A 23828-nucleotide genomic window follows, 5' to 3' on the forward strand; every position below is an offset into this window, starting at 1 on the left:
ATTAAGAAAATAAGAATTTCTTCATTTTTTTAATACTATTAATTTTATTTATGCTCATAATTTCTTGGCATCCATATAGGGCCTATTTGGGGCCGTTTTTTTCGCGCGGCGAGGTCACAAACCACGAAATTTTTTTTTGGCCGTTTAAATCTCGAGTTGGACGCCGCCCGCCGCGAATTTGACAGAAATCTAGGTCACCGCTCGCGTTACCGATCAAATATTGCTCCTTGTGTCCCGCGTATCGCGACGCCAACCCCTACCCTAGCGTCTCACGAAGCCGAAGGAGACCAATCTAGCCTTATAGCGTCTCATCTCGCTTCCTTCCCGCCCGTTTCTCCCGATCGTCTCGCGTAGCGTTAAGCCCCTTCGCGAAGCATCCTGTCCCCCTGCACTTCTTCTTCCATCATTGCTTGAAGCATCAAGCCTCACCTTCAAGTATCATGCTATCATTCGTGTAAGAAGAAGATGATATATCAATTGATTGGTTGATGGCACATATTTTATTCTGTATTTCACTCATTTTCATATGGGTGATGAAGAATTTTCTATAGAATTTCATACAAAATGTTCCATATAAAAATTTCACCTTGAGGAGGCATTTCTTCTAGGGTTTACAAAAGGATTTGAGGTTGACTGATTTGGACAAAACTTTTAAAAGTTGTTATTAAAATTTTAAAATTCAGATTTTGTTCATAACAAATTTATGTTCTATTACTGTTTTAGTTGAGTAAAGAACCATTTTAACACACAAAAAAATGAAGAAAAAAAAAAACCAAATATGTTGAACTACAATCTTTCAATGAACTTAAAAACATTGAAAGGAAGCAAGTTGCTATATTTTATTAAGCTTGCAAAAGATATATTATAACTACAAGTTTATATAAGCTGAATTTAATAAGCTCCATTTGGCAACTGTCAACAAAAGAGTATATGAGCACTGTCAACCAAAATAATAATAATAATAATAATAATTAAAAGCTGAATATATAATTTTTTTATCGTTAAATACTTGTACAATTGGTTTATAAGTTGTGTGCCTAAAAGTTTGTAGTGAAAGATTGATTATTCAGTGTCATAATGTTGCATGAAAATTCAGCACACACTAAAATAATTAAAGTGACATGTAATGACACATGAAGTTCTTACATGGAGAATCCTGGAAAGAGGAAAAAATTATGGTGAATAGCCCAGTTGAAGTAATCCAATATATAATGGTGAGTACATAGATTTACTCTTCTTCTGACTAAGGAAAAATTGAATTACAAAGATAATGTACAACGATCTTTCGACAATGTTAATAACAATGGAATGTGAATGACGTAGTTGATGCTATGAAGGTTGCAGTCTTTGGTGAATGTTGTTGAAAGTGGTTATAGTGTCAACCTGTCTTAGAGTTCGTAGTTGAAAGCCATGCAGCCTATGATATGTACTCAGCATGGGATATTTTCAGATGTACTTTGATGCAGTCAGCATAATTTTACTTTTTGAGGCTTTGACCTGCACTCAATCCGTAACACTTATTAGAGCAGATTAATAAAATCTCTTTCAAAATTTTGTCAGTTTGTTCAATTGCCCTTTTTATGCGATGGGTAAAAGCCACAGAACCATACGTTGGTTCGGGACTAAAATGAAGAAAGAACAAAACAATAAAAACTTGATAATAATAAAATTCAAATAAATACTCTTTTGAAAAAAAAAATCAATCAACAAAAATTTTCAAAATTTGAAAACATATTTTGATAATTAAATGTGATAAAAAAACAGCAAGAAAGGAAAATAAATGTGTTGAGTTGATTCGCTCCATTTCAAGGTCTCTTACTTTTTGCTCGCGCAGCACGACTAACCTTGTTTGCACTAATTCTCTTTAAATCATCGCAAATTTTCACATTTTGCATAAAACCTCACAAAACTTTACACATCTTCCTCACCAATGTCAATCTTTTCACATGAAACACATTTATGAGTTTGACACCAAAAACTTTCTGCACTATATTTCTACTCTCAAAGTCAGTACCGAGGCGCTAATTTCCTTTCCACTACCTCCTGGATTGGATATGGGCCACAGAGCTTTCCTTCCCAAAGAAATGACAACTCTCTGTCACCCCTTATGTTAGGTGTGAGGCATCAAGCTTTCCTTCCTAATGTGACACAACCTTTCAAGATTAGTGTAAGGCCCCATCTACGGCTTCCAATTCTAACCTACATCTTCAAGATTGGTGTAAGGTCCCCTCCATAGCTTCTAATTCTCTACCTACATCTTCGAGATTGGTCTAAGGCCTCCGCCACCTAATTCAATTCTCCACCAACATCTTCGAGATTGGTATAAGGCCCCTATCACGACAACAAATTCTCTACCTACATCTTTGAGATTGGTGTAAGGCCCCCTCCACGACTTCTAATTCTCTTCCTACATCTTCGAGATTGGTGTAAGACCCCCTCCATGACATCCAATTATCTACCTACATATTTGAGATTGGTGTAAGGCCCCCTGTACCACATCAAATTCTCTAGCCACATCTTTGAGATTGTTGTACAACCCCTTCCATAGATTCCAATTCTCTACTTACATCTTCGAGATTGGTGTAAGGCGCCCGCCACGACATCCAATTTTCTACCTACATCTTCGATATTGGTGTAAGACCCCCACCACAGTGTCCAATTCTCTACTCACACCTTTTGAGATAGGAATAAGACCCCCACCATGGCGTCCTACTCTCAATCTTTGAAGTCATTACTTAAAAAATAATTCCCAACCTTTATGAACACCTATAACTTAATAACTAAAAGCCCACTCTCCAATCCACAACGAGAGTTCCTAATCCTCGATGTTGATCAGATATTCACATGTTAATTCCTAAGTGGAAGAAAAAAACACAAACAATTCTACACTACTTTCTATGTCTGTCGACTTAGGAGTTTGTATTGGTCTTGTTGATCTCATCGGTCAATGCCACTATGCACGGTGTGCTTCCCAAGCACACCACAGCTATTGGGGGTCCGTTTATTGATCTCAACTTTGGTTGAGGTTTAGTTTTCCCTCTTTAGCTGCCTAAGGTTTAACCATAGGACTTTTCTGTTGACTATTCCTAGAGGACTAGAAAAGGAACCCTCACCATTAGAAATTCTAAACTCCTCCTTGCTCAACTTGAAGTTGCACATATTAGACCTAACCTCTAGCACTTAATAGGTGGGGATAGTATGAGGAAGCTCAAGATGAGTCCCCATAGGGCTGATTGACCATAAGGTTGACTTTAGGAGTTGGTCTGGAGCTTGTTCACTCACTTACACTCACTCTCACCCACAATCACTCACAATTCTAATCCCAAAATTGTTGATTTTGATCACTTGATATTTTGGGAAACTCATGTAGATGGTCCCCTAAACCCACTAGCCCTAGGCTAGGGTTTGGCTAAGACTAGTACATAGAGAACCTAAATGGGGTTTTCATTGGTACATAGCTCATATAGGGTGGTTGACACCCCAATTATACCAAAAATATCCAACTTGGCCTTTCACCCCAAATTCCCCCAAATTACCTAGATACTATTGGAGCCCTAAATTTGGCCAAAATTCCCAAATTCACCCAAAATATCTAAATTTCTTCCAAATTCATTTCAAACCATTTAAAGATACCCAAATTATCTAAAATCACCCAAAAATGCCAAATTTAACAAAATACCCCCAAAATTGCCAAAATTACAAAAATACCCTTGACACCCAAACTTTCCCAATGCCTCCAAAATCACTTCAAATGTTTTTAAAACCAATTTGGACCCTCCAATTGAACCCAATTTGATGAATTTGACCATCTTGACTAAAACCCCCAAATTACCTTAAAGGCCCAACTTTCCCAAATTCACCTCAAATGTCCATCGATTCGGCCTAAATTTCCATCAATTTGGATTATAAAATCAAATTCACATTTCATATGATCAATTTAAGCCAATTGCAAGCCTAATTGGTCAATTCTCTGAGCTCAATTTTGATCCAAATCGAAACCCCCCATTTTGACCCCATGACCTAATCTCACCTAATGGAACCCCACAGCCTACTCAATTTGCCCCAAATTGAATACTAAACTCTTCATACTACTCATAAACATCAAATTTGACCTTTAATTCACATTGGTGAAGACTCAATAGCATTCAATTTTAACTCAAGTCCAAAAACCCTGAAATTTACCCTAAATTGGCTATGCCCCCAAATTCCACCAAATTGATTGCCGTAACACCAAAATTAACACCAAATTTATGTTGAAAACTCTTCATGACATTCCTATTGACCATTTTCAACCATCAAATTGGACTTAGCCAAACCTTAGCCTAACCTAGACGCAAGTCTAGTCCAACATGCCCAAATTGACTAAAATCCTAAAATCCTTCATATTGAGCTTCCAATTGAACTTAAAACTACATCAATACTTCACCAAAAATCTTCATTACAATCATCTATAAAATTTTGATCAATCAATTGAGCTCAAAGTTATGGCTAGCCTAACCCAAACCCAACTTTTAGCCATGTTTAACCAAATTGAACCCCTCACCCAAAATTGACTTAAGCATGCTTAAGCCACCAAATTGATGACACCACAGCCTCCAAGTGCACCCTATGGACCGGTTTAAACCCCCTCAAACCATCCAAATGGACCAATGGGTCCCTAAATTAAGAGATCTTAGCTCATTTTTGAGCCTTAACCACAAATCTCTTCCATCATGACAAAACTTGGAGGTAAATTATAATTAAGCCTCCCACTGACTCACCTGACCTTCTGGCCACCTCCCCTGGCCCTGCCGGCCAGCCTAGTGGCTGAAAACACCAAAATTGAGAGCCTCAAGCTTAAATTCAAACCCAAAACACACTCATATTAGTTGTACAACTCTGATTGGCCCTTAGCACTTTGAAGCCTTCCACCTCAGCTCCACATTGCACCCAATTGGAGGCCATGACAGCCACCCTATGTTGTTTTACTTAAACCCGTCCTCTATGGCTAAAAAAAGGAGAATAAAAACTTTCTTTGGGGAAACTCTATTGAATTGTTCCCAGAGCTCCTTCAAGACTCCCTAACCCCATTGGAACCATCTTTTGACCATCTCTCCCATCACTTGAGCTCAATTTTTTTACTCAAAATCAGGGCAAATTTTGGCCATCCTAAAAAAGCCCCCAAAACCCAAATTGATTTTCTCTTGTGCTTTACCAGAGTAAGAGAGAAAGATTCCCATCAAAATCCCCCTCTGTTGAGCCCTCTAACCTATCCCTAGACCAAGGTCGCTCCACCCTTTGATCGAACTTATACTTGCAGCTTTCACCAGAGGAAATAAACACATCCAAGAGATTTGTTAGACTCCACTGAAGCTTCCACAAGCACCCAATCGAGGCCTCACCTCTTGGGCAAAGGTATAGTTCACTAACCCTAATTTTGGGCTCGGTTTGGTCTTTTGTGAAGAAAACTTGTAATTTATAGCAATGTAACCATATAGATATACTCGTCTTGAGTAGATGAAGGTGTATGAACAAACTTAAAGTGATTTAGTTGAGTCTAGGCTGAGATATTAGGGTTTAAAGTTGGACGGTTCACGGGTTCGGGCTATCGGGGACGATGACGGAGAGTCATTTGATCGAGCGTGTATCGAATGGATGGACGAGATCGAGTTGGATGCAACCTTCGTGCGTGAAAAGTGGGACGTGTGGTGGCCAAATCAGACGGTGGCGCCGAACCAAGAAGCGACGTGTGGCGTTTCGGGGAGGACGAGGATGAAGCGATGCGTGACTGGGATGAATAGGAAATTAAGATTTTTCTTAATTAAATAAATAATAGATCTTTAAAAATTCATAAATTTTCATAAAAAAATTTTAAAAATAAAAGAAAAATACTCTCTTGCTTAGTGAATAGAGGAGAATAATGGAGATCAAAAATAAAAATTATTTTTCAAACATATTATTTTTAATTAATTAAATCCCATCTGTGGTATTTTAATTCTCCATGGCTTAAAACATTTCACCATGGCTTGAAATTTTAAGGGTTATTCCTCATCATAGAGGAGATATTCTCTGATTTTTCAAAGTTAGAGGACATTTCTATGCCTCTAACCCTAATTTTCAAGCTAGGGTGCCTATTTTGGCTTATTTTAATTATATAAATCAAAATATCACTTAGAAAATTATGGGAATAATTTTAGAAGGTTTCCTGGGGTCATAGAAGTCTAGAAAAAATATCATGATGCTTTGGATCATTCTATAAATTTCTATATTTAATTAAATTTGAATATCCTGTGTTAATTTTTGTAAATTATATACTTATCAAAAATCAACAAAATCAATCCCATATTGTTCATAAGAACCATATTTACTCAATGTAAAAATATCAAACTTATTTGACTTAGTCTATGCACTAAAATGGAATTTTAAGGAAACCTTGTAATTTTGTATAAAAATAATTAAATTAAATTAAATAAGCTTTGAAAAATTATGAAAATTTTTTCTTTGAGTTCCTTGTGATCAGAAGTGTTTAATAAAAATATAATCCATTTTTGATAAAATATTTCAATTTTGCTAAAATTATAATATCTTGTAATTCTGAAAACATGCCATCATGCAACTTAAATTATGTTTCCTAGGTGTTATGTACATATTGGCAAAGTAATATTAAATTTTTGAGTATTTCTTAGTTTTTAAATAATTTTTTATTTAATCATGTGAAACTTTCCAAAAATATATTAAAAATAATATGTGAAGATATGTTAGAACAAATGAGATTAGATGTAGAGTTATTATTACTTTTCTATTATGATTGGTACATATGAAGTGAGGATTGTCGTTGTCATGGTCAATCCCTACGTCGTGTTGGCTGTTGATGTCATTGTTGTCGAGGAGTAGCCATTTTTGTTATCTATTACATTGTCCTTTACTCCGAATACCTATTTCTCTTAGATCATATGGATAATCTTGAGAAACGAGGAATCAAAAGAGAAGATAGGGCGAGTAGTAATAGGAACAAACAAAAGAAATATGTAGGGAAAAATCTTTCTTGTGGAAAACATTACAAGGAGAATTCCATAGTGTTTGGTTTTTGAAATACTCCTACAAGAAAGACCAAATGAAAAACCCCATAACTACATATTTTTATATTAATATCCATTATATGGTTCTTTCTCTCCTATAAGAGAAAACTCTTATAATAACTACATCTTAAATAGTTGAAACTACCTAATAAAATTCTCAATTAAGGTTAAAATTTGTTGTCAAAGATCAAAGTATTTTTTTTGTGGAAAAGAACGTCAAATTCTATCTTATGGGTAGTAGATCTCTAAGGATTCAATATTATCCTGAAGTTTGTTTTGTCATGTTGTTTTGTTATTATTTTATTTCATTGGTAACAAATGCTTAATTGAGATTAACCATTTCAAGTTTTGAAGCTCTGCCTCTGCAAAACAAAGTCAGCACATCCTAATAACATGTAAAGTAAATCTTGGTTGATTCTCACCTTTTGTTTTCAATGGTCCTGTAAAACAAAGTTAGTAAAAAATTATGTTTTATTTTATTTTATTTTATTTTTTGAATTTTAAATATTAGGCAACCTGGTCGAGATGTAAATGGCTCTGTCATTCTGGGGTTGTCGGGTACCCTACTTTACTTAGTCTGAGAGGCGATTAAACCCACTCAAACTAGAGGATTCTTGTTAGAAACCACAGAATGCGTCGTCCAAGAGATCTTCGTAGACTCGAGCAACTGGGTTAAAGTTGCGTTTGGTGATCTTTTTTTTATTTGGGTTTCATTCAAGTATTATAGACTTTTTTGTATTTTAGGGGTTGATAAAATTTAGGCTGCTTAGTACTTTTTAGCCGATTAATTTATTTTATTATTTTATATATTTTTTTTTGGGATGACCAGATCAAGATCCCATGGTTCTCTAATCCCGAGTCATTAAAGTTTGCAGTTCGATTAGTCACAAGTAATTGGAAGATATTTTGTTAGCAACTATTGGTTACCTCCTTCAAAATATCTTCTCAAACTAAGTTGTTTTTTAAGGTTTAAGTTTAAGTTTTAATATCTTTTAAGGTGGATTTTATGTCATTTGTGTTGGTTTGATAATTTTAACCCAAATTGTCCCTAACAGAGGCTAAGTGAGCTTTTACTTCCATACGAGGAGGCAAAACCTTACTTAACCTTCAGTCATCCCAATTTAAGTTTAGATTAGTTCATGGTGGGTTGAACTAATCTAAAGCGAGATTCAAAATAATTTGAGTTAACCTAGATTAGGTTACTTGTCCCTCAAATTATCTTGAAACTTATTAAACTGACCATAGGTTAGTAGGATTAACCCATATTTAATTTGATTAAAATCAAACTAATTTCACTTACTTTTATTTTTGACTTAAATATGCCAAATAAAATTAAGTTAGCTAACTTAAGAATATATCAAGTTAAGCTGAACTAATTTAAGTTAAACCTCTGGGTTATATCAAGTTTAAGTTAATTAGACTTGCATGAAGTCTTAAATAATTTGGACTTGAGTTTTCTTTAAGCATAAGTTAGGTTAAACTTAAATTAATCCTTGATTAATCTACTTATATTATTCCTTGATTAATCTAAGGTTAAGGTTTATATCAAATTGAAAGTAGAATATCAAATTAGGTTAATCCGTCTTGGGCTGGGTTGACCCAAAGATTGAAATGACCTAAGTTGGATTGGGTTAACTCAATATTTTAGTTAATTAAAGTTAACCGAACTTAGGTCAGTTGAGCTGTAGATTCACTTGATTTGGTCTAGATCCAAGTTAAGTTAAGTTAGGTTAGACTTAGGTTAGATCTAGTTAGGCTAGATCTAAAAGGAAATCAATTTGAACCAAGACTAAACTAAATTAGACTTAGGCTAGGCCTAGATTGGACTAGACTCAAAGAAGGTTCAACTTGAATTAAGTCTAAATTAAGTTAGACTCAGGGGCTTAGGTTCAATCAGCCTAAGGTAGGCTCAGTTTGGGTTAAACCTGGAATTTGATATTAAGTTAACTTAGGTTCAATTTGGGTTGAACCTAAAGTAAAGGTTGATTTGGGTTAAATTTGGGTTGAACCTAAGATTTAGGTCAACCTAGGTTCAAATTATGTTGAACATGAGGTTTAGGTTGACTTAGTTTCAATTGGGTTTGAACCTGATATTTAGGTTGACTGAGGTTCAATTTGGACTGAACCTAAGGTTTAGGTTCTTCTATATGAATTGTCTTAAGCACTTACAAAAGAACCAAATGTCTAATAACTTAACACATAATATGCAAGGAACATTAACATTCGTTTGACCCATTTTATAATTGGCTAAAGCTAGTAGTCTTAAATTTTTAAGTGCAATATTTAGAGTGTCAAGCCTCTATGGAGTGTTATATCATGTGAAAATTTATTTATGGAGTAAATAAACTTTCATACATTACACTAAAAGTTACCTGGAATATTTAGGTCTAGACATTTAAATATATAATCTAGAAAATTTTGCTCTCTTTTTGATATGAGATTCTATCCATTCATGTTTCACTGTTCTTCTAAGAATGTGCAACTGTTATTTTTTTTCCTTAATTTAGGATATCCCAAGTAAACCATTATTTTTTGGTTCATCATTGTATTATATATTGCATTGAATGAGACATAACATTAAACTCATCTTTTTTTTTTTTTGGTCAAATAATTAGGTCTAGCCAGTCTAGCCATTTAGTTATGTAATCCAATAAAATTATTTTCTTTTTTAAATGAAATTTTATTCATTCGCGTGCCTCTTTTCTTCTAAGGGTATGCAAGCGTACTAAAATTCATGCTATCCTAAACCAACTATTTATTGATTGGTTCATCATTAAATTGTATATTGTACCGAATGAGGCCTAACACTGATGTCATTTTGATTTTTCTGCCATATAATTTGGTCTATCAATTTAATTATATAATTTAGATAAAAGTTCTCTCTTTTTTATATGAAATTTTATTCATTCATGTCCCACATTTCTTCTAGGTTTTGCAGGAGTTAATCCTTATGCTTAAATGGAGGATATCCCAAGCTAACCATTTATTGCTTGGTTTTTCATGAATTATATATTGAACTAAATGAGGCCTAATATTGATACTGTTTTCTTTTAGGCCAAATAGCACCCCCGCCCACCCCCTGAAGCAACTACAACCCCTTTGAAATCACAAATTTGCACTGGGAGGTTGGAAGAAATAAACAACATTGGAAGGTTGAGAAGAAGATAGAGAGATAAGAAGGAGATAGAGTTAGACTATCTAGTCCATTTGTGAATGTGGATTACTATGTTGGCAATACGAAGGCAATTACTTTAGTCAATTTATGATGACTTCATAGACTAGAAACAAGGTGTCATATGGAGAAATTTCCATATAGGTATTATTGGTATTAAAAAATCTCCTTTATTTTTTTTTTTCTCTTGTGTGTTATTCAATCTTTTGTTTAGTTTGAGTCATAGTGAGATTGGCACAATTGGATTTGAGTAAGATTGCTTTCTTATTTCCCTTTTTGGTACACTTGATAGAACTCCTCTTACTATGGAAGTTATCTTCTTACAAGACCATGTAAATCTAGTCATCTTATGGCATTTGTTCTCTTTTTTATTCTTTTATGTATAAGCCATATTCAGCATTTGTGCGCACTTTCACATGAAAGTTAGATGCCATTTCTAATGCATATATTGAGAATGTTAATTTCTTCCAAATTATACGAGTTTTCAATTAAAAATATGTGCTTCACTTAACAGAAATTAACTTGTTATTTAGCTTTTGTTAGGCTGATAACAAATAAGTGGAGCATGCATTAAATCTTTCACTTAGTTAAAAAAATTTCATCAACAACAGCAGCCTTTATCCCACTATGCTGTTTAAAGAACATAGAAAGTAAAAAAGTAATCCAAATTAGCCGATTCATTTATATTTGTCTGATTTACAGAAGATGTGTGATGAGCTTTGCGTATTCCCTCTCAGTTCAGCTGGTGAACAAAACAAGTGGACTGTCTACTCATAAAAGCATCACATCAATAAGGATTAAAATGTCCAATGATCATGACCTCCCTTTGCCTTACTTCCTATATTTAGCACCTCAAACTCAAATCAATCTCACAGGCTCCTCATCTCCTTCAATTTATCCTCACTTCCCAACAACCAAACATAAAGCTTATATTGTGCAAGTCCATGGAGGACGAGGAATCCTTGTCCAAGGACCATCCAACTGTTACTAAAGATATTGAAATCTCAGGGTTCTCCCAAACACTTCAGGAAGCCATGACTTCCATCCCAAACAAGCTCAGCTCTAATTCCATCGAACAAAACCGTGAGATATCAATCATCAGGGCTGAACCAGTCTTCTCTGTTCTGAACACTCCCGATCCTCTTGCTCCATGGAAAGAGCTCGCTTGCTCACTAAAAAAGAAAATGCGTCCTCATGGAAAGCAATCCTCTTCACTGCTACATTTCATTCTCTCAGGTTTGCAGGGCCTTTTCCCTGTCCTCACCTGGGGAAGAAGCTATGATCTGAAATCTTTTCGAAGCGATATAATGGCAGGACTTACACTTGCAAGCCTTGGCATTCCACAGGTAATCATAAATATATAATTTTTATCATTTATATTTTGTTGTGGTTTCTCAAAAGGTTTTGAATGCTTTGCAGAGCATAGGATATGCTAACTTAGCTAAGCTTGAGCCACAATATGGCCTCTGTAAGTAAAAGGAAGAAAATCTGAACCCTTTAGCAGTTTATATCAAATATCTTGTTAGATAAATATTTCTTCTTCATGTCTGGGTTGACAGATACAAATTTAGTCCCACCTCTGATTTATGCTGTTATGGGAAGTTCAAGAGAAATTGCAGTTGGACCTGTGGCTGTCATCTCTCTCCTTTTATCATCCATGGTTCAGAAGATTGTTGATCCATCATCTGATCCAACTGGCTACAGGAAGACTGTCTTCACTGTAACATTCTTCACCGGAATATTTCAAGCTTCGTTTGGGTTTTTAAGGTTACCTTTCTGCAACTTCTTATGTCTATTAATGCATGCAGAATTCAGATATTAGCTTGATTTTGTATAAAAAGTGGTCATCTTCAGGCTGGGATTCCTGGCGGATTTCCTCTCTCGTGCTGCAATTGTGGGGTTCATGGGAGGTGCAGCCATGGTGATTGGCCTCCAGCAGCTAAAAGGCCTTCTAGGCTTAACTCACTTCACAAATAAAACAGATATTGTTTCTGTAACCAAGGCTGTTTGGATTGGTCTTCATCATTCTGTGTGTCTCAAAAAACACAAATTTGAAATCATTTTAGTCTCAACAGTTTCTTAATTCTTTCTAATAATTTGGTTTCCCTATTTTTTTAATTGATAATCACAGTGGCATCTAGACAACTTCTTCCTTGGTTGTTCCTTCCTTATATTCATCTTGGCCTCAAGATTCTTAGTAAGTATTGAAGACTTAACAACTTGGCTATGTGAATTATTGGGATTGATGAAAAAAATTAGCAAATTTACTCTGCAGGGCAAAAGGAATTTGAAGCTGTTTTGGTTGCCAGCCATTGCTCCTTTGCTTTCTGTAATTTTATCAACTGTAATAGTTTTTGTCACCAGAGGTGATCAGCATGGACTGAAAATCATAGGAGAAGTAAGAGGTGGTTTAAATCCAAGTTCGGTTAAGCAATTGCAGTTCAGAGGAGCATATGTTGGCGAATCTGCGAAGATCGGAGTTATTTGTGCAGTCTTAGCTCTCACGGTTAGTTGAGTTCTTCTATAATGCCCATTCGTTTTGTTTCTTTCTGCTTTTCTTCGGCATAGTTTTGAAATATGGAAGGGCAGTGAGCACTTGCCACATGATAAGTGGGTCTCATTGTAATATATTAGGTAATTTCTTTAGAGTTGTGAGTTCCACTTGCCAAATGGCACATGCCAACTGAACTTTATCATAAACGTACTCATTAAGTTGAAAATGACCTAGTTGATCACTAGCGTATTTTAAAAAGGTGTATTTCATTTTTTGAATTTGGTGTACTCACGTACTCATTAAGTTGAAAATGACGTAGCTGATCACTAGCGTATTTTAAAAAGGTGTATTTCATTTATACTCTAATAAATGCTATGAGAGTTGATACAAGGGCTTCTCAATATGGTTGAGTGGGCTTTTGGTGTATGTAAATGAGAAAAATTTTCATTTGAGTGAGAGTAATGATAGATGTGAAGTATTTATTTAGGAGTGATATATATATATACCCAACATCCTTTTCATTTAATTGAGAATTAGTGGGTATGTTTGGCATAACTTTTATCCTAAGTATTATTTTTTTTTTTTTGTATTTTTAAAAATATGTTTGGTTGATATAATTTTTATTTATTTTTATATTTTGATTTTAAAACACTATCTTAACCCAATAGACCAACACACTTCAATTCAAATAAAAAAAAAAATAAAAATAAACTAAAAATAGAAAAAAATGAATAAATAAACTGATCGGAAAATGATCCATAAACTCTTAAAATCAAAGTGAAGATTCTTACTCTGAAATTATTTTATACCGTCCAAAAGAAACTATTCCAATACTCTCTCTCTCTCTCTCTCTCTCTCTCTCTATATATATATATATATATATATCTGTGTGTGTGCGCGCGCGCGCTCTGTTTACTGTTGGTAAAGCAACTTCTCTGAAGGTTGTATGTCCCCTCAAGTCAATGGTTCAAATCCCTCTATGTGTAAGATGTGATAATCAAATATCTAACACATCTAGGAATGGCCAAGGCCCGTCTAGTAGTCTTCCAGTCTTTCGGCATTCATTTTGTAAAAGAATATATATACATATATATATAAACCTACCCATGAATTCTTGGGTTGAGCATGAATTTTGTTGCCGGTATATCTAGCAAATCTTAACCAATTTCATTTGGAAACTCATAGCATTATCATACAAATGGTTCCAGGAGGCTGTAGCTGTTGGCAGGTCATTCGCTTCAGTGAGGGGCTACCAGCTTGATGGTAACAAGGAAATGGTTTCAATGGGCTGTATGAACATTATCGGATCTTTGTCATCTTGCTACGTTGCTACAGGTGAGAAAGTAATAATTACAATAGTCACAAAATGTGCAGCAAGTAGAGCAATTGACGCATCACATATTTTCACATGCATGCATTATTTATTTTTCTGAACTATTGAATAATTCTTCATTTAGTAAAGCTTTCATGGTGTGCAGAGTCCGAGTACCAAGTCTATGAACTCGATTTCGCCTATCTGAGTACAAGTCTACAAACTTATACGAAGCTTATTACCATTAATAATAGAAGAAATAAAAAAAAAGGATATTAATCTATCGCTAGAGCACATAATTTATTTCTTCTCTAATCTCTTAAACGATTCCTTTCAACTTTATAAGAAAATAACTCTTCGGCAAACAAAGGGTCTATTATTAGAAAAATGGTTGATTTTGTTGTATTGTGTTTGCTTCATTCACGTGTTGTTGTGTAGACTGTTTCATCTTACCTTTCACCACTAACTATCGAAAATGTGCTTTTAGAGAATTGGAAATTGATTACTATCATTAAATTGATTAGACATAGTTCCCCAATCGCCTGGGTGTTTCGAGGTACAGGCACCACTATAAATATTTTGTAAAAACATAATACAAAACATCCTTCACGCTAACGATTGATTCGATTTAGAAAAATCTTTGCTAAGAAAAGAATTGCTTCAAATTTTCCCGACTCAAATATCGAGGTACGTCATCTCCGGAATAAGTTTTGAGTCAGTACGCCCATGGGACCACTCTTTGAGCGGTGATAAAGGGTTTTGCTCGGGTTTGGCCGAGTTCGACAACTTGACCGCGGGCTGCCGAGTCAGCTTTCTTAAGGACAAGTTCACCTTTCGTGAAGTTTTTCCCTCTAACCTGTTTGTTTAAATATCGGGTTGTTTGCCATTTAGTTTCTTCTTGATGAAGGGCAAACTTGGCGCAGGTCTCTTCGGTAAGATCTAGGGTGTGTTTGATATCTTCATCATTGGCTTATTAGTATTCTCTCAGATCTTCATCACATAAAGGTGGAAGCAGTGACGGCCCTATGGCTATGATGGTTATATTCCATTGGTAGTACTGCTTCCATGTGGTGGGTCAGCATGAATGGACTGCGGCTTGTTGCCATCGAGGGAGTCATGCGGAGGGTCCATAGCACCGACAGAAGCAGATCCGCCCACCTTCCCTTTGCTCCTTCAACCTTTCTTCTTAGAAGATTGAGGATGGTCTTACTAGTCGCTTTGGTCTGGCCATTTGTACGATGGTAGTGTAAAGATGCACATTTTAGTTTTATTGCTTGATTTTCACAAAATCTTTTAACACCTCAGTCGGAGAACTGAGTTTCGTTGTCGGTTATGAGGATCAGAGGGAGCTCGTGGCGGCAAATGAGTTTGGTCCAAATAACGTTAAGAATGACGGTGACAATGATCAAGTAAAACACTTTGGCTTCTTTCCATTTTGAGAAGTAGTTAATGAAAAATTGGAGGAATCTCTATTGCCTACAGAGGGTGGAAAAGCTCTAAGAATATATAATCCTCAGATAGTGAAGGGCCAGAGTCTCATAATGGGTTGCAACTATTGGGTGGGCTGGTGTTGTAGTAGTCCATACTTCTGCATTGTTCACATTTTTTTGTGAACTCTTTCGCATCTCTGAGGAGGGTATGCCAAAAATATCCTTGGCTCTACACTCGGTGGGCTAAATTCTTCCTCCTGAGTGGCTTTCACACTTGCATGAGTGTACCTCGCAGAGAACGTCTTCGGCTTCGGCCTCGCTTAGGCACCTTAGGTACGGATAAGTAGTAGATCTTCTGAAGAGCATTCCTTACATAATTATGTGTTGGCCCGCTTTGATCTTGAAACACTTCGGATCAATAACTTCATTTGGCAATTCACCAGTCTTTAGGTATTGAATGTAGGTGTCTACCAAGTTTTTTACTTTTCAGTTAAAATTTCCATGATCTTAGGCTCCTCAATCACCAACTGACTCAATGGTTGAGACATTGTGCCCCCAAGTTGGGAGTATTTTAACAACAAGTCAGTTATCATGTTTTTCTTCCACTCGACGTGGTCGATTCGAAAGCCAGTGAATCACCCAATATCGATCATTGCCTTGGCAAGGTATTTTTCCTGATTTCATCTCGATCTTCGAATTAATTGTTTATTTTATTAATTATAAGCTGTGAATCAATCTTTACATGGAGATGGTGTGCTCTGATGTTGCAAGCGAGTCGTAGGCCGACAATCAGTACTTCATACTCTATTTAATGATTAGTGATGTTAAAATATTTGGTAATTAAATAGTAATGGTGCTCTTTGTGGGGACTTAACTGGACGAAGCCTAGCCTGGAGGCTATTTTGGTAGAGGCTCCATTAGTATACAATATCCAAGGACATTCTTTTTCATCGGTCTATTTGTTTCTCTTGACTGATTCAGTGAAATCAACTAAGAAATCTACAACTGCTTGGGCTTTGATCGTTGTTTGAGGTAATTAAGAGATATCAAACTTGCTTAGTTTTGTAGCCTATTTGAGCAGTCTACTCGCGTGTTCAGGTCGAGTGAGGACTGACTTGAGCAGATGGTCAATGATTACCCAAATTGGGTGTATTTGGAAGTAAGGTCGGAGCTTCGGGCGGAGGTGATGAGGGTAAAAGCTAGCTTCTCCATGATGGAATACTTGGTTTCAACGCCCCTCAGTATCTGGACAGTGTAGTAAATAGAGTATTTTTTTTCTCTTTTTCTCCTAATTCAACATTAAACTAAAGGCCACAGGTATGGAATAAAGGAAGATTTCCTTACCCAGCGCTTTAAAGGAGTGAAGGTGAGGCAAGTGAACCATTGAGCCTTCTAAACACTTTTTCACATTCGGTGCTTCATTTGAAACATTTAGTTGTCCTAAGCACTTTGAAGAATATTACACACTTATTTTCCATCTTGGAGATGAAACGGCTATGGCCTAGTATTCGTTCGGTTAACCTTTGTACCTCCTTCACATTTTGAGGAGGGGTCATGTGTAACAAAGCTTGCACCTTTTTTGGGTTGTCTCTAATGCCCTCAAGTGTTAGGAGATAACCCAAGAACATTCTGGTCAAAGTTTTGAATATGCACTTTAGAGGGTTTAGCCTCATGTTAATTTTTTTAAGAGTTTAAAATGTCAAAGTCTTTTATGTGTTGTTATGTGCTGCTTGGGTGTTTGATTTTTTACCAATACGTCATCCACATATATTTCAAAATTTCTTCCTTTTTGTTTTGCAAAAAGTATATCCAATAAATGCTGGTAGGTAGCTTCAGCATTTCTAAGCTTGAAGAACATTACATCATAACAGTACACTCCCTCGCAAGTAATAAGAGTCATTTTTTTGGCATCAACTATATGCATCTTAATCTAATAATTCTGGAGAAAAGGTTCTTGGAAGCTTATCGCAGAGTGTCTGACTACTAATTCTACAAACTTTTCAATCCTCAATAGTGGGTAGATGTTCCTCGGGCATGCAGCATTCAAGTTGGTGAAATTGATACTCATTATTAATTTTCCATTGGGTTTTTGCACCACAACTTCATTGGACAACCATTTTAGATACTAAACTTCTCAAACACAGTCCGCTTCTATCAATTTCTTCACTTCTTGGTGGATTTGCTCGGAGGAGTTGCAGTTGATGCTTTCAATCTTTTCTTTATCACTAGTACAGTGAGATCGATGTTAAATTGGTGGCAGGAAACATCTACGAGAACTCCGGGCATTTTGACGATAAACCACGTGAAGACGTGTCAATTCTTCTTGAAGGTTTCGATGAGAACTGCTATCGACCTGGGATTAGAAACTTTATCGATTAGAAAGAACTTACATGCTTCTTTGTCAATAGCAGGGACTTGCATAATGGCTTCGTTGATCTTAAAGACAACCCTCTCAGTGACTTTGAAGGTCGGGTGTTTCATGCTTAATGCTAGTCACCAGTCATGGGTAACACGTTCTTGACTACTCCAGATTTCCACGGACGAAAATGATTTCTCCTCCTCTTGGGAATTTCTCTATATATGATATGTAGATGTTACTGCCAGAAAGTTGCTTAATAGTGGGTGGCCGAAGATGGTGTTAGAGGCGGGAGGAGAGTCGATCACTTGGAAGATTACAAACCTCACAAACTGTTGGTCCTTGTATCCATATGCGACTATCATCATCACTATGCCAAGGGGTTCTTTCCTCTTCCCTGCAAATTCAAAGAGGGGGGCCACTTGATGTTGTCATATGTTGTGTCTTACGTAGATTTTATTGAACACAACTTTGAATATATATTCACTGGAATTCCAATGTCGACAAGTATGCTTCTCACCTGATATTTGTTAAGAAAAGTTGTAATAAAAATTGTGTCATTGTAAGCATGTTGTTGGTCCCTCTTCATTGGTCTTCTTTGGTAAATGTAATGAGGGAATGTGTTACTTTTTGAGGGATGACAACAGAGACACACAGACCTTCTGATCGGATCATCTTTATGCTTGATCGCTAAGAAGGTTTTCTTCCTAGTATCACAAGTATTATCTTCGTAATGCATATGGTATTAGCTCGAACTGGCTTGTTTCTTGTTCTGTTGGATGTAGCTTTCCCCTATCTGTGGGTAATGGCCTCGGGAGCCACAAACTCTTTTAATTTTTTTTTTGCATTGATCAATTCTTCAATGAGACTTTTGAGGTGTCGGCATTCTTTCGTGTCGTGGTTGTGATCACGATGGTAGGCACAAAATTTGTTAGGGTTTTGGGTGGGGCATTTGGTTTTCGTTAGTCGAGGATTCTTAAAACAGTCATTTTCATAAATGGCTTCTACCGGCTCGACTAATGATATCCTTAGAAGGGTCGTCTTGAGCTATTTTGTTTGGATTTTTGGTCGTTGACCATAATGGGCCGAGTGCCGAGGATATCGGTCTCTTTAAAAGCGCCTCAGACTTTCCTTTCCTCACGATCTACCATCATAGCGAGGGTGAGTAGGGGGCAGGGGCCATGCTTTGCTTGTCAGTTGTTATCCACAAGTCTCTTTTTTGGCACTTTGGTGTTGGCAGCTGCCTTCTTGGCTTCTTATCGGTCATGAAGAACTAACTCCTCAATGACGATGTGATTGTTGGCCATTTCTAGAAATTCAGCCATCGAGCCTGGCTCGTGAAACCCCAGGCCGTATTTAAACTGCTCGCTTTTAACCCCCTATATTAGGGTTGTTTGAGTGATTACAAGTTCATGTTCTTTATTTCCAGCATCTCTCACTAGAACCTTGCTATATATTTATGGAGAGTTTCCTCTTTCTTCTGTTTAACTTGAAGGAGTGAACGAGACTTTTCATGGCTTTTGTGCACTAACAGAGTAGGCTATGAATAGTCTCTTGAATTCACTAAAGGAGGGGATTATCCCTATCGGGGGAGTTTTAAACCAATGAAAAGCTGATTCTCTTGGCATAGTGAGAAATAGACGACACTTGAACACGTCAGTGATTTTGGGAATGCCTACAACTGACTTGAAAATGGCTACGTGGTCGACCGGGTTGGTGAGACCTCTGTACTAGTCGAGGTTAGGGGTGTTAAAATTTTCAGGTGGTTTTGGCTTGTAGATTTTTCAAGAGAAGGTGTTTCCAGTGTGGAAAAGAGCCACGGTCCATGCGGTGTGGTGTTTCTCCACTCGGGCAGATTCAATATTATCATGGCAATGGGAACTATTGTCTCCGCCCCCCCTCTGTCTGTGTTTGTCAATAATTTGGCGGTCCATTTTGTGGGTAGTTGCTTCCTCTCCCTACATGACTATGCTTGGGGTTGAGGGGGTGAGGGTTGACTTTGTGGGTTATGGGCTCCATTGGACAGAGCTTCTTGGAAGATGCATACCATTTGCTTCTTCATTTTGAGCATTAATTGCTCTTTTATTTCCATTACTTGTTGCTGGACCATCTCCCTCATGATTTTCTTCTCCGTAGCTTGGTTTTTGTGTTTCTCAGATGATTGTTCTGCCACTGCACCATGCTCCTCTTCTTGTTGGAGGCACGAGACCACACTCATCGCACCTTTTAGATTGTTGAACCCAAAAATGTTCGGGAATCACTCCCAAGGAATATAGCATGTAAGATAAGTAAGATAAGGGAATGAACAGTAGAACACATTGTCTATAGTTTTCTTCATGGAAGGGCTCCCTATTTATATGTATGAGAGGTACCTTATATATACAATTACTTTCCTCTTTCTGAAGAAACTCGGAGGTACTAAAATAATTACATGATACATTATACAAATGGACTGTTCACTGATGGGGTAAACCCCTTGTTTGGTTTGCTTCTCATTCGTTCGGCTATTAACCGAACGAACCATGTGATGACGGTATGTGGCCTTCTTTTCTGGCTTCACCGGTATCATATTGCAGTCATCTGGTGTGCCTTTCCCCGCTCGATCGATTCTGTGAATGTTCTTTGTTCGGCCCTTAGGTCAGACGGCTCGTGATATGACCGGGTAACCCATTGGTATTTTATGACACCTTCGGGTTTTAGGGTTGACGGTCTAAATGATCTGATTTAGCTCCCCCAATTGGCTCTGACACATCTTAGCTACAAACCCACCTCGTTTGTCATGTTTCATACCCTTTTGTATAGTTTCGTGCCGCCTTGATGTGATAGTACATAAATGCACCTAAAATATACCCAATCTCCACATATAATATTCTCTCTCCATTTCCCAGCATAGCTATTTCTTACAAAATCATGATATGTGCCCCATTACTTAGTCCAGGCTTTGAGGACCTTAATTTCTCTACCCATTGGACACTCCGACTTAACACAAGCCAAAGCCCGACAAGGGTTTAAAGAGTAATAGTACATAAATGCGCCTAAAATATACCCAATCCCCACATATAATATTCTCTCCCATTTGCCAGCACAGCTATTTCTTACAAAATCGTGATTTGTGCCCCATTACTTAGGCCAGGCTTTGAGGACCTTAATTTCTCTACCCATGGGACACTCCAACTTAACACAAGCCAAAGCCCGACAAGGGTTTAAAGAGATAAACACAATGTTTTAATTTGATCTTGAAATTTGATTGCAAAAAAGAAAAATAAAATAAAATTGTATTTATATTTTTCTAAAAATTCTCAATTTTAACTTTTTTATTATTTATTTTGATTAAATTATTTATTCAAATCAAAGTGCATGCATATGAGATATGATTAATATAACAATCAATAAATTGTTTAGCACAAGTCAACATCTCTGATTTTGATCGCATTCCAAATGCAACACATAGAGCATGTCATGTCTTTTCAATTAAACCATAAATTTTTATTTTGGTAGAATTTAAGAAACTATGATATTATCATATAAATACCAAAAAATTGACCACTACTCATATATCACAAATCCATTACCTCTTATGATAGTGCCATCTTCTTTAATTAATTAATTAATTTAAAACCAAAGAGAAAAAAAATCATTTATTTATATATTTATCAAAGAACAATCAGATATAGCTTGACTCTATTAGCTAATTATTACCGTGAAAAACAAAATATCTTGTATGTCAGTTGGCCCAAATTGTCACGCGACCTCCTATTATGGACACCTGATGCAAATATACATAAGGTATCCATTTTATGAGATTAATAAGTAGGACTAATAATACATTTCCTTCATTTGCAGGCTCTTTCTCTCGAACTGCAGTAAACTTCATTGCCGGATGCGAGTCTCCGATGTCCAATATTGTTATGGCCATCACTGTTTTCTTAACGTTGAAGTTCCTGACAAAGCTCTTATACTACACTCCAGTTGCCATATTGGCTTCCATTTTGCAGGCTCTCTCTCTCGAACTGCAGTAAACTTCATTGCCGGATGCAAGTCTCCGATGTCCAATATTATTATGGCCATCACTGTTTTCTTAACGTTGAAGTTCCTGACAAAGCTTTTATACTACACTCCAGTTGCCATATTGGCTTCCATAATTCTTTCCGCTCTCAATGACGGGACTGCAGCCTGACCCTTGCAATCCAGTCATGCTAGCTGGGGAAGGAGAACATGAAGGTGAGCGCAGAGCAGGGTTTCTCAATCGAACGACCTCTCCTCAGCATCTTTTCCCATTTCGAGAGATAGTTATAGCCATGTGTGCCGAAGAGGGGCACATATCTTTATTGGAGGTTTGTCATGAGAAACCACGAAACAGAAGCTCGGTGCTGCGTTTAGCCGATTCGACAAGATTTTGGACTCACAGATTGTAGTTGAAAAAGATATAAGGCGACCTCATGGATTTAGATTTGTGACTTTTGCTGACAGCGTGCAATGAGGTTATCATGAATGGCTACTCTACCATTGGCAAAGGAGGTTATCGTGGTGGTTCTGATGATCTACCTCCATCTGGCCATTCTGATTGTTTCAATTGTGGGCGCCGGGGACATTGGGCTTGTGAATGTCCATACAGTGGAGCAGGTGGAGGAAAATTCTCTCGTACTAGAATTGGTAGAGGTGGAAGGAGGCTATCAAGAAAATCTGATGGTAGCGGAAAACGAGGGCTAGTCAAGGGTAGTCTTTACCAATGAAGATCACTAGCTCTCAGAAATATTGAAGAGGAAGCAAAAAACGGCAAATAATGCGGCTAAGATGCATACATTGTTGGACAATGTGGAGATCCGATCCACCGAATTTAATTAGCTTCTTAATTAAGTATTTCACCTACCGCTCACCTACCACACCCACCTACCACTCACCCACCACATCCCACCTACCGCTCACCTACCTCTCACCTACCACTCTCATGGTTTCTATAAATAGCCTCTTTTGGCTTAAAGGAGAAGTCAAACCAAGCAAGACCAAGCCAAGTTCTCTTGAGACCTAAGAAAAAGAGATGAAGAGAGAGAGAGAGGAATGGAGAGAAGAAAATAGAAATAAAATTCTCTGTAGCTCCGTGGTCGTAGGCAAATTTGCCGAACCACGTAAATCTGTGTGTCGCTCTGGCGTTTTTTTGTATGCAATTTTACTCGTTCCATTTTTCACTTTAGTGCCGTCATTTTTCACAACAACTGGTATCAGAACTTGGGTTCAAATCTAAGGAAGAACGATGGGCGGAGACGAAGTGATGACATCGGAGATCGAGAATTTCAATGACACAGATTTTGTTTATTGGAGGATGCAGATAGATGACTACCTCTATGGGAAAAAACTTCATCTTCCGTTACTAGGAAAGTGACAATAAAAGGTGGACGAGGCGGAATGGAATATGTTGGATCGACATGTTCTGGGGGTTATACGATTAACCCTGTCAAGATCGGTTACTCACAACGTCATAAAGCAGAGGACTAATGCAGATCCCATGACAGCTTTATCAGGTATGTATGTAAAGCCATCGGCGAATAACAAGGTGCATCTAATGAAAAAGTTATTCAACTTGAAGATAACGAAAGGTGTGTCTGTTGCTCAACGCCTAAATGATTTCAACGCTATCACAAATCAGTTGTCATTTGTTAAAATTGATTTTGATGATGAGATAAATGCACTGATATAGTTGGCTTCATTGTCAAATAGCTGAGAAACCATGAGGATGACAGTTAATAGTTCTGCAGGTAAATCTAAGCTAAAATATGATGATATTCGTGATTTGATTTTGGCTGAGGACGTGTGCAAGAAGGATTCTGGCAAGGCCTCATGTTCAAATTTGGTGCTGAATGTTCATTCTAGAGGGAGATCACATGACAGGAACTTAATCAGAGAAAGATCAAAATAAAAGTCAGGTCAGCAGACAAACTGCTGGAATTGTGGCAAGGCTGGCCACATAAAAAGGAACTGCAGGAATCCTTCTTCTTAACTGAAGAAATA

The 23828-nt window shown here is 37.0% G+C and overlaps 1 protein-coding gene across 1 annotated transcript in view; it reads left to right on the plus strand.

Moving 5' to 3' along the window:
* The first annotated feature begins 11097 nt into the window (after window positions 1-11097).
* LOC110035953 (low affinity sulfate transporter 3-like) overlaps window positions 11098-23828 on the plus strand; it is a 42403-nt gene continuing 29672 nt past the window's right edge. Inside the window, exons 1-8 of the mRNA XM_020740291.1 lie at window positions 11098-11576; window positions 11650-11698; window positions 11790-11997; window positions 12085-12259; window positions 12362-12427; window positions 12506-12736; window positions 13933-14059; window positions 21666-21837. Of these exons, the coding sequence (XP_020595950.1) occupies window positions 11175-11576; window positions 11650-11698; window positions 11790-11997; window positions 12085-12259; window positions 12362-12427; window positions 12506-12736; window positions 13933-14059; window positions 21666-21837 (1430 nt within the window). The 5' untranslated portion in view covers window positions 11098-11174. The remainder of the gene's footprint in view (window positions 11577-11649; window positions 11699-11789; window positions 11998-12084; window positions 12260-12361; window positions 12428-12505; window positions 12737-13932; window positions 14060-21665; window positions 21838-23828) is intronic.

This window comes from Phalaenopsis equestris, unplaced genomic scaffold, assembly GCF_001263595.1.
Source record: "Phalaenopsis equestris unplaced genomic scaffold, ASM126359v1 Scaffold200943, whole genome shotgun sequence".
Lineage (NCBI taxonomy): Eukaryota > Viridiplantae > Streptophyta > Magnoliopsida > Asparagales > Orchidaceae > Phalaenopsis > Phalaenopsis equestris.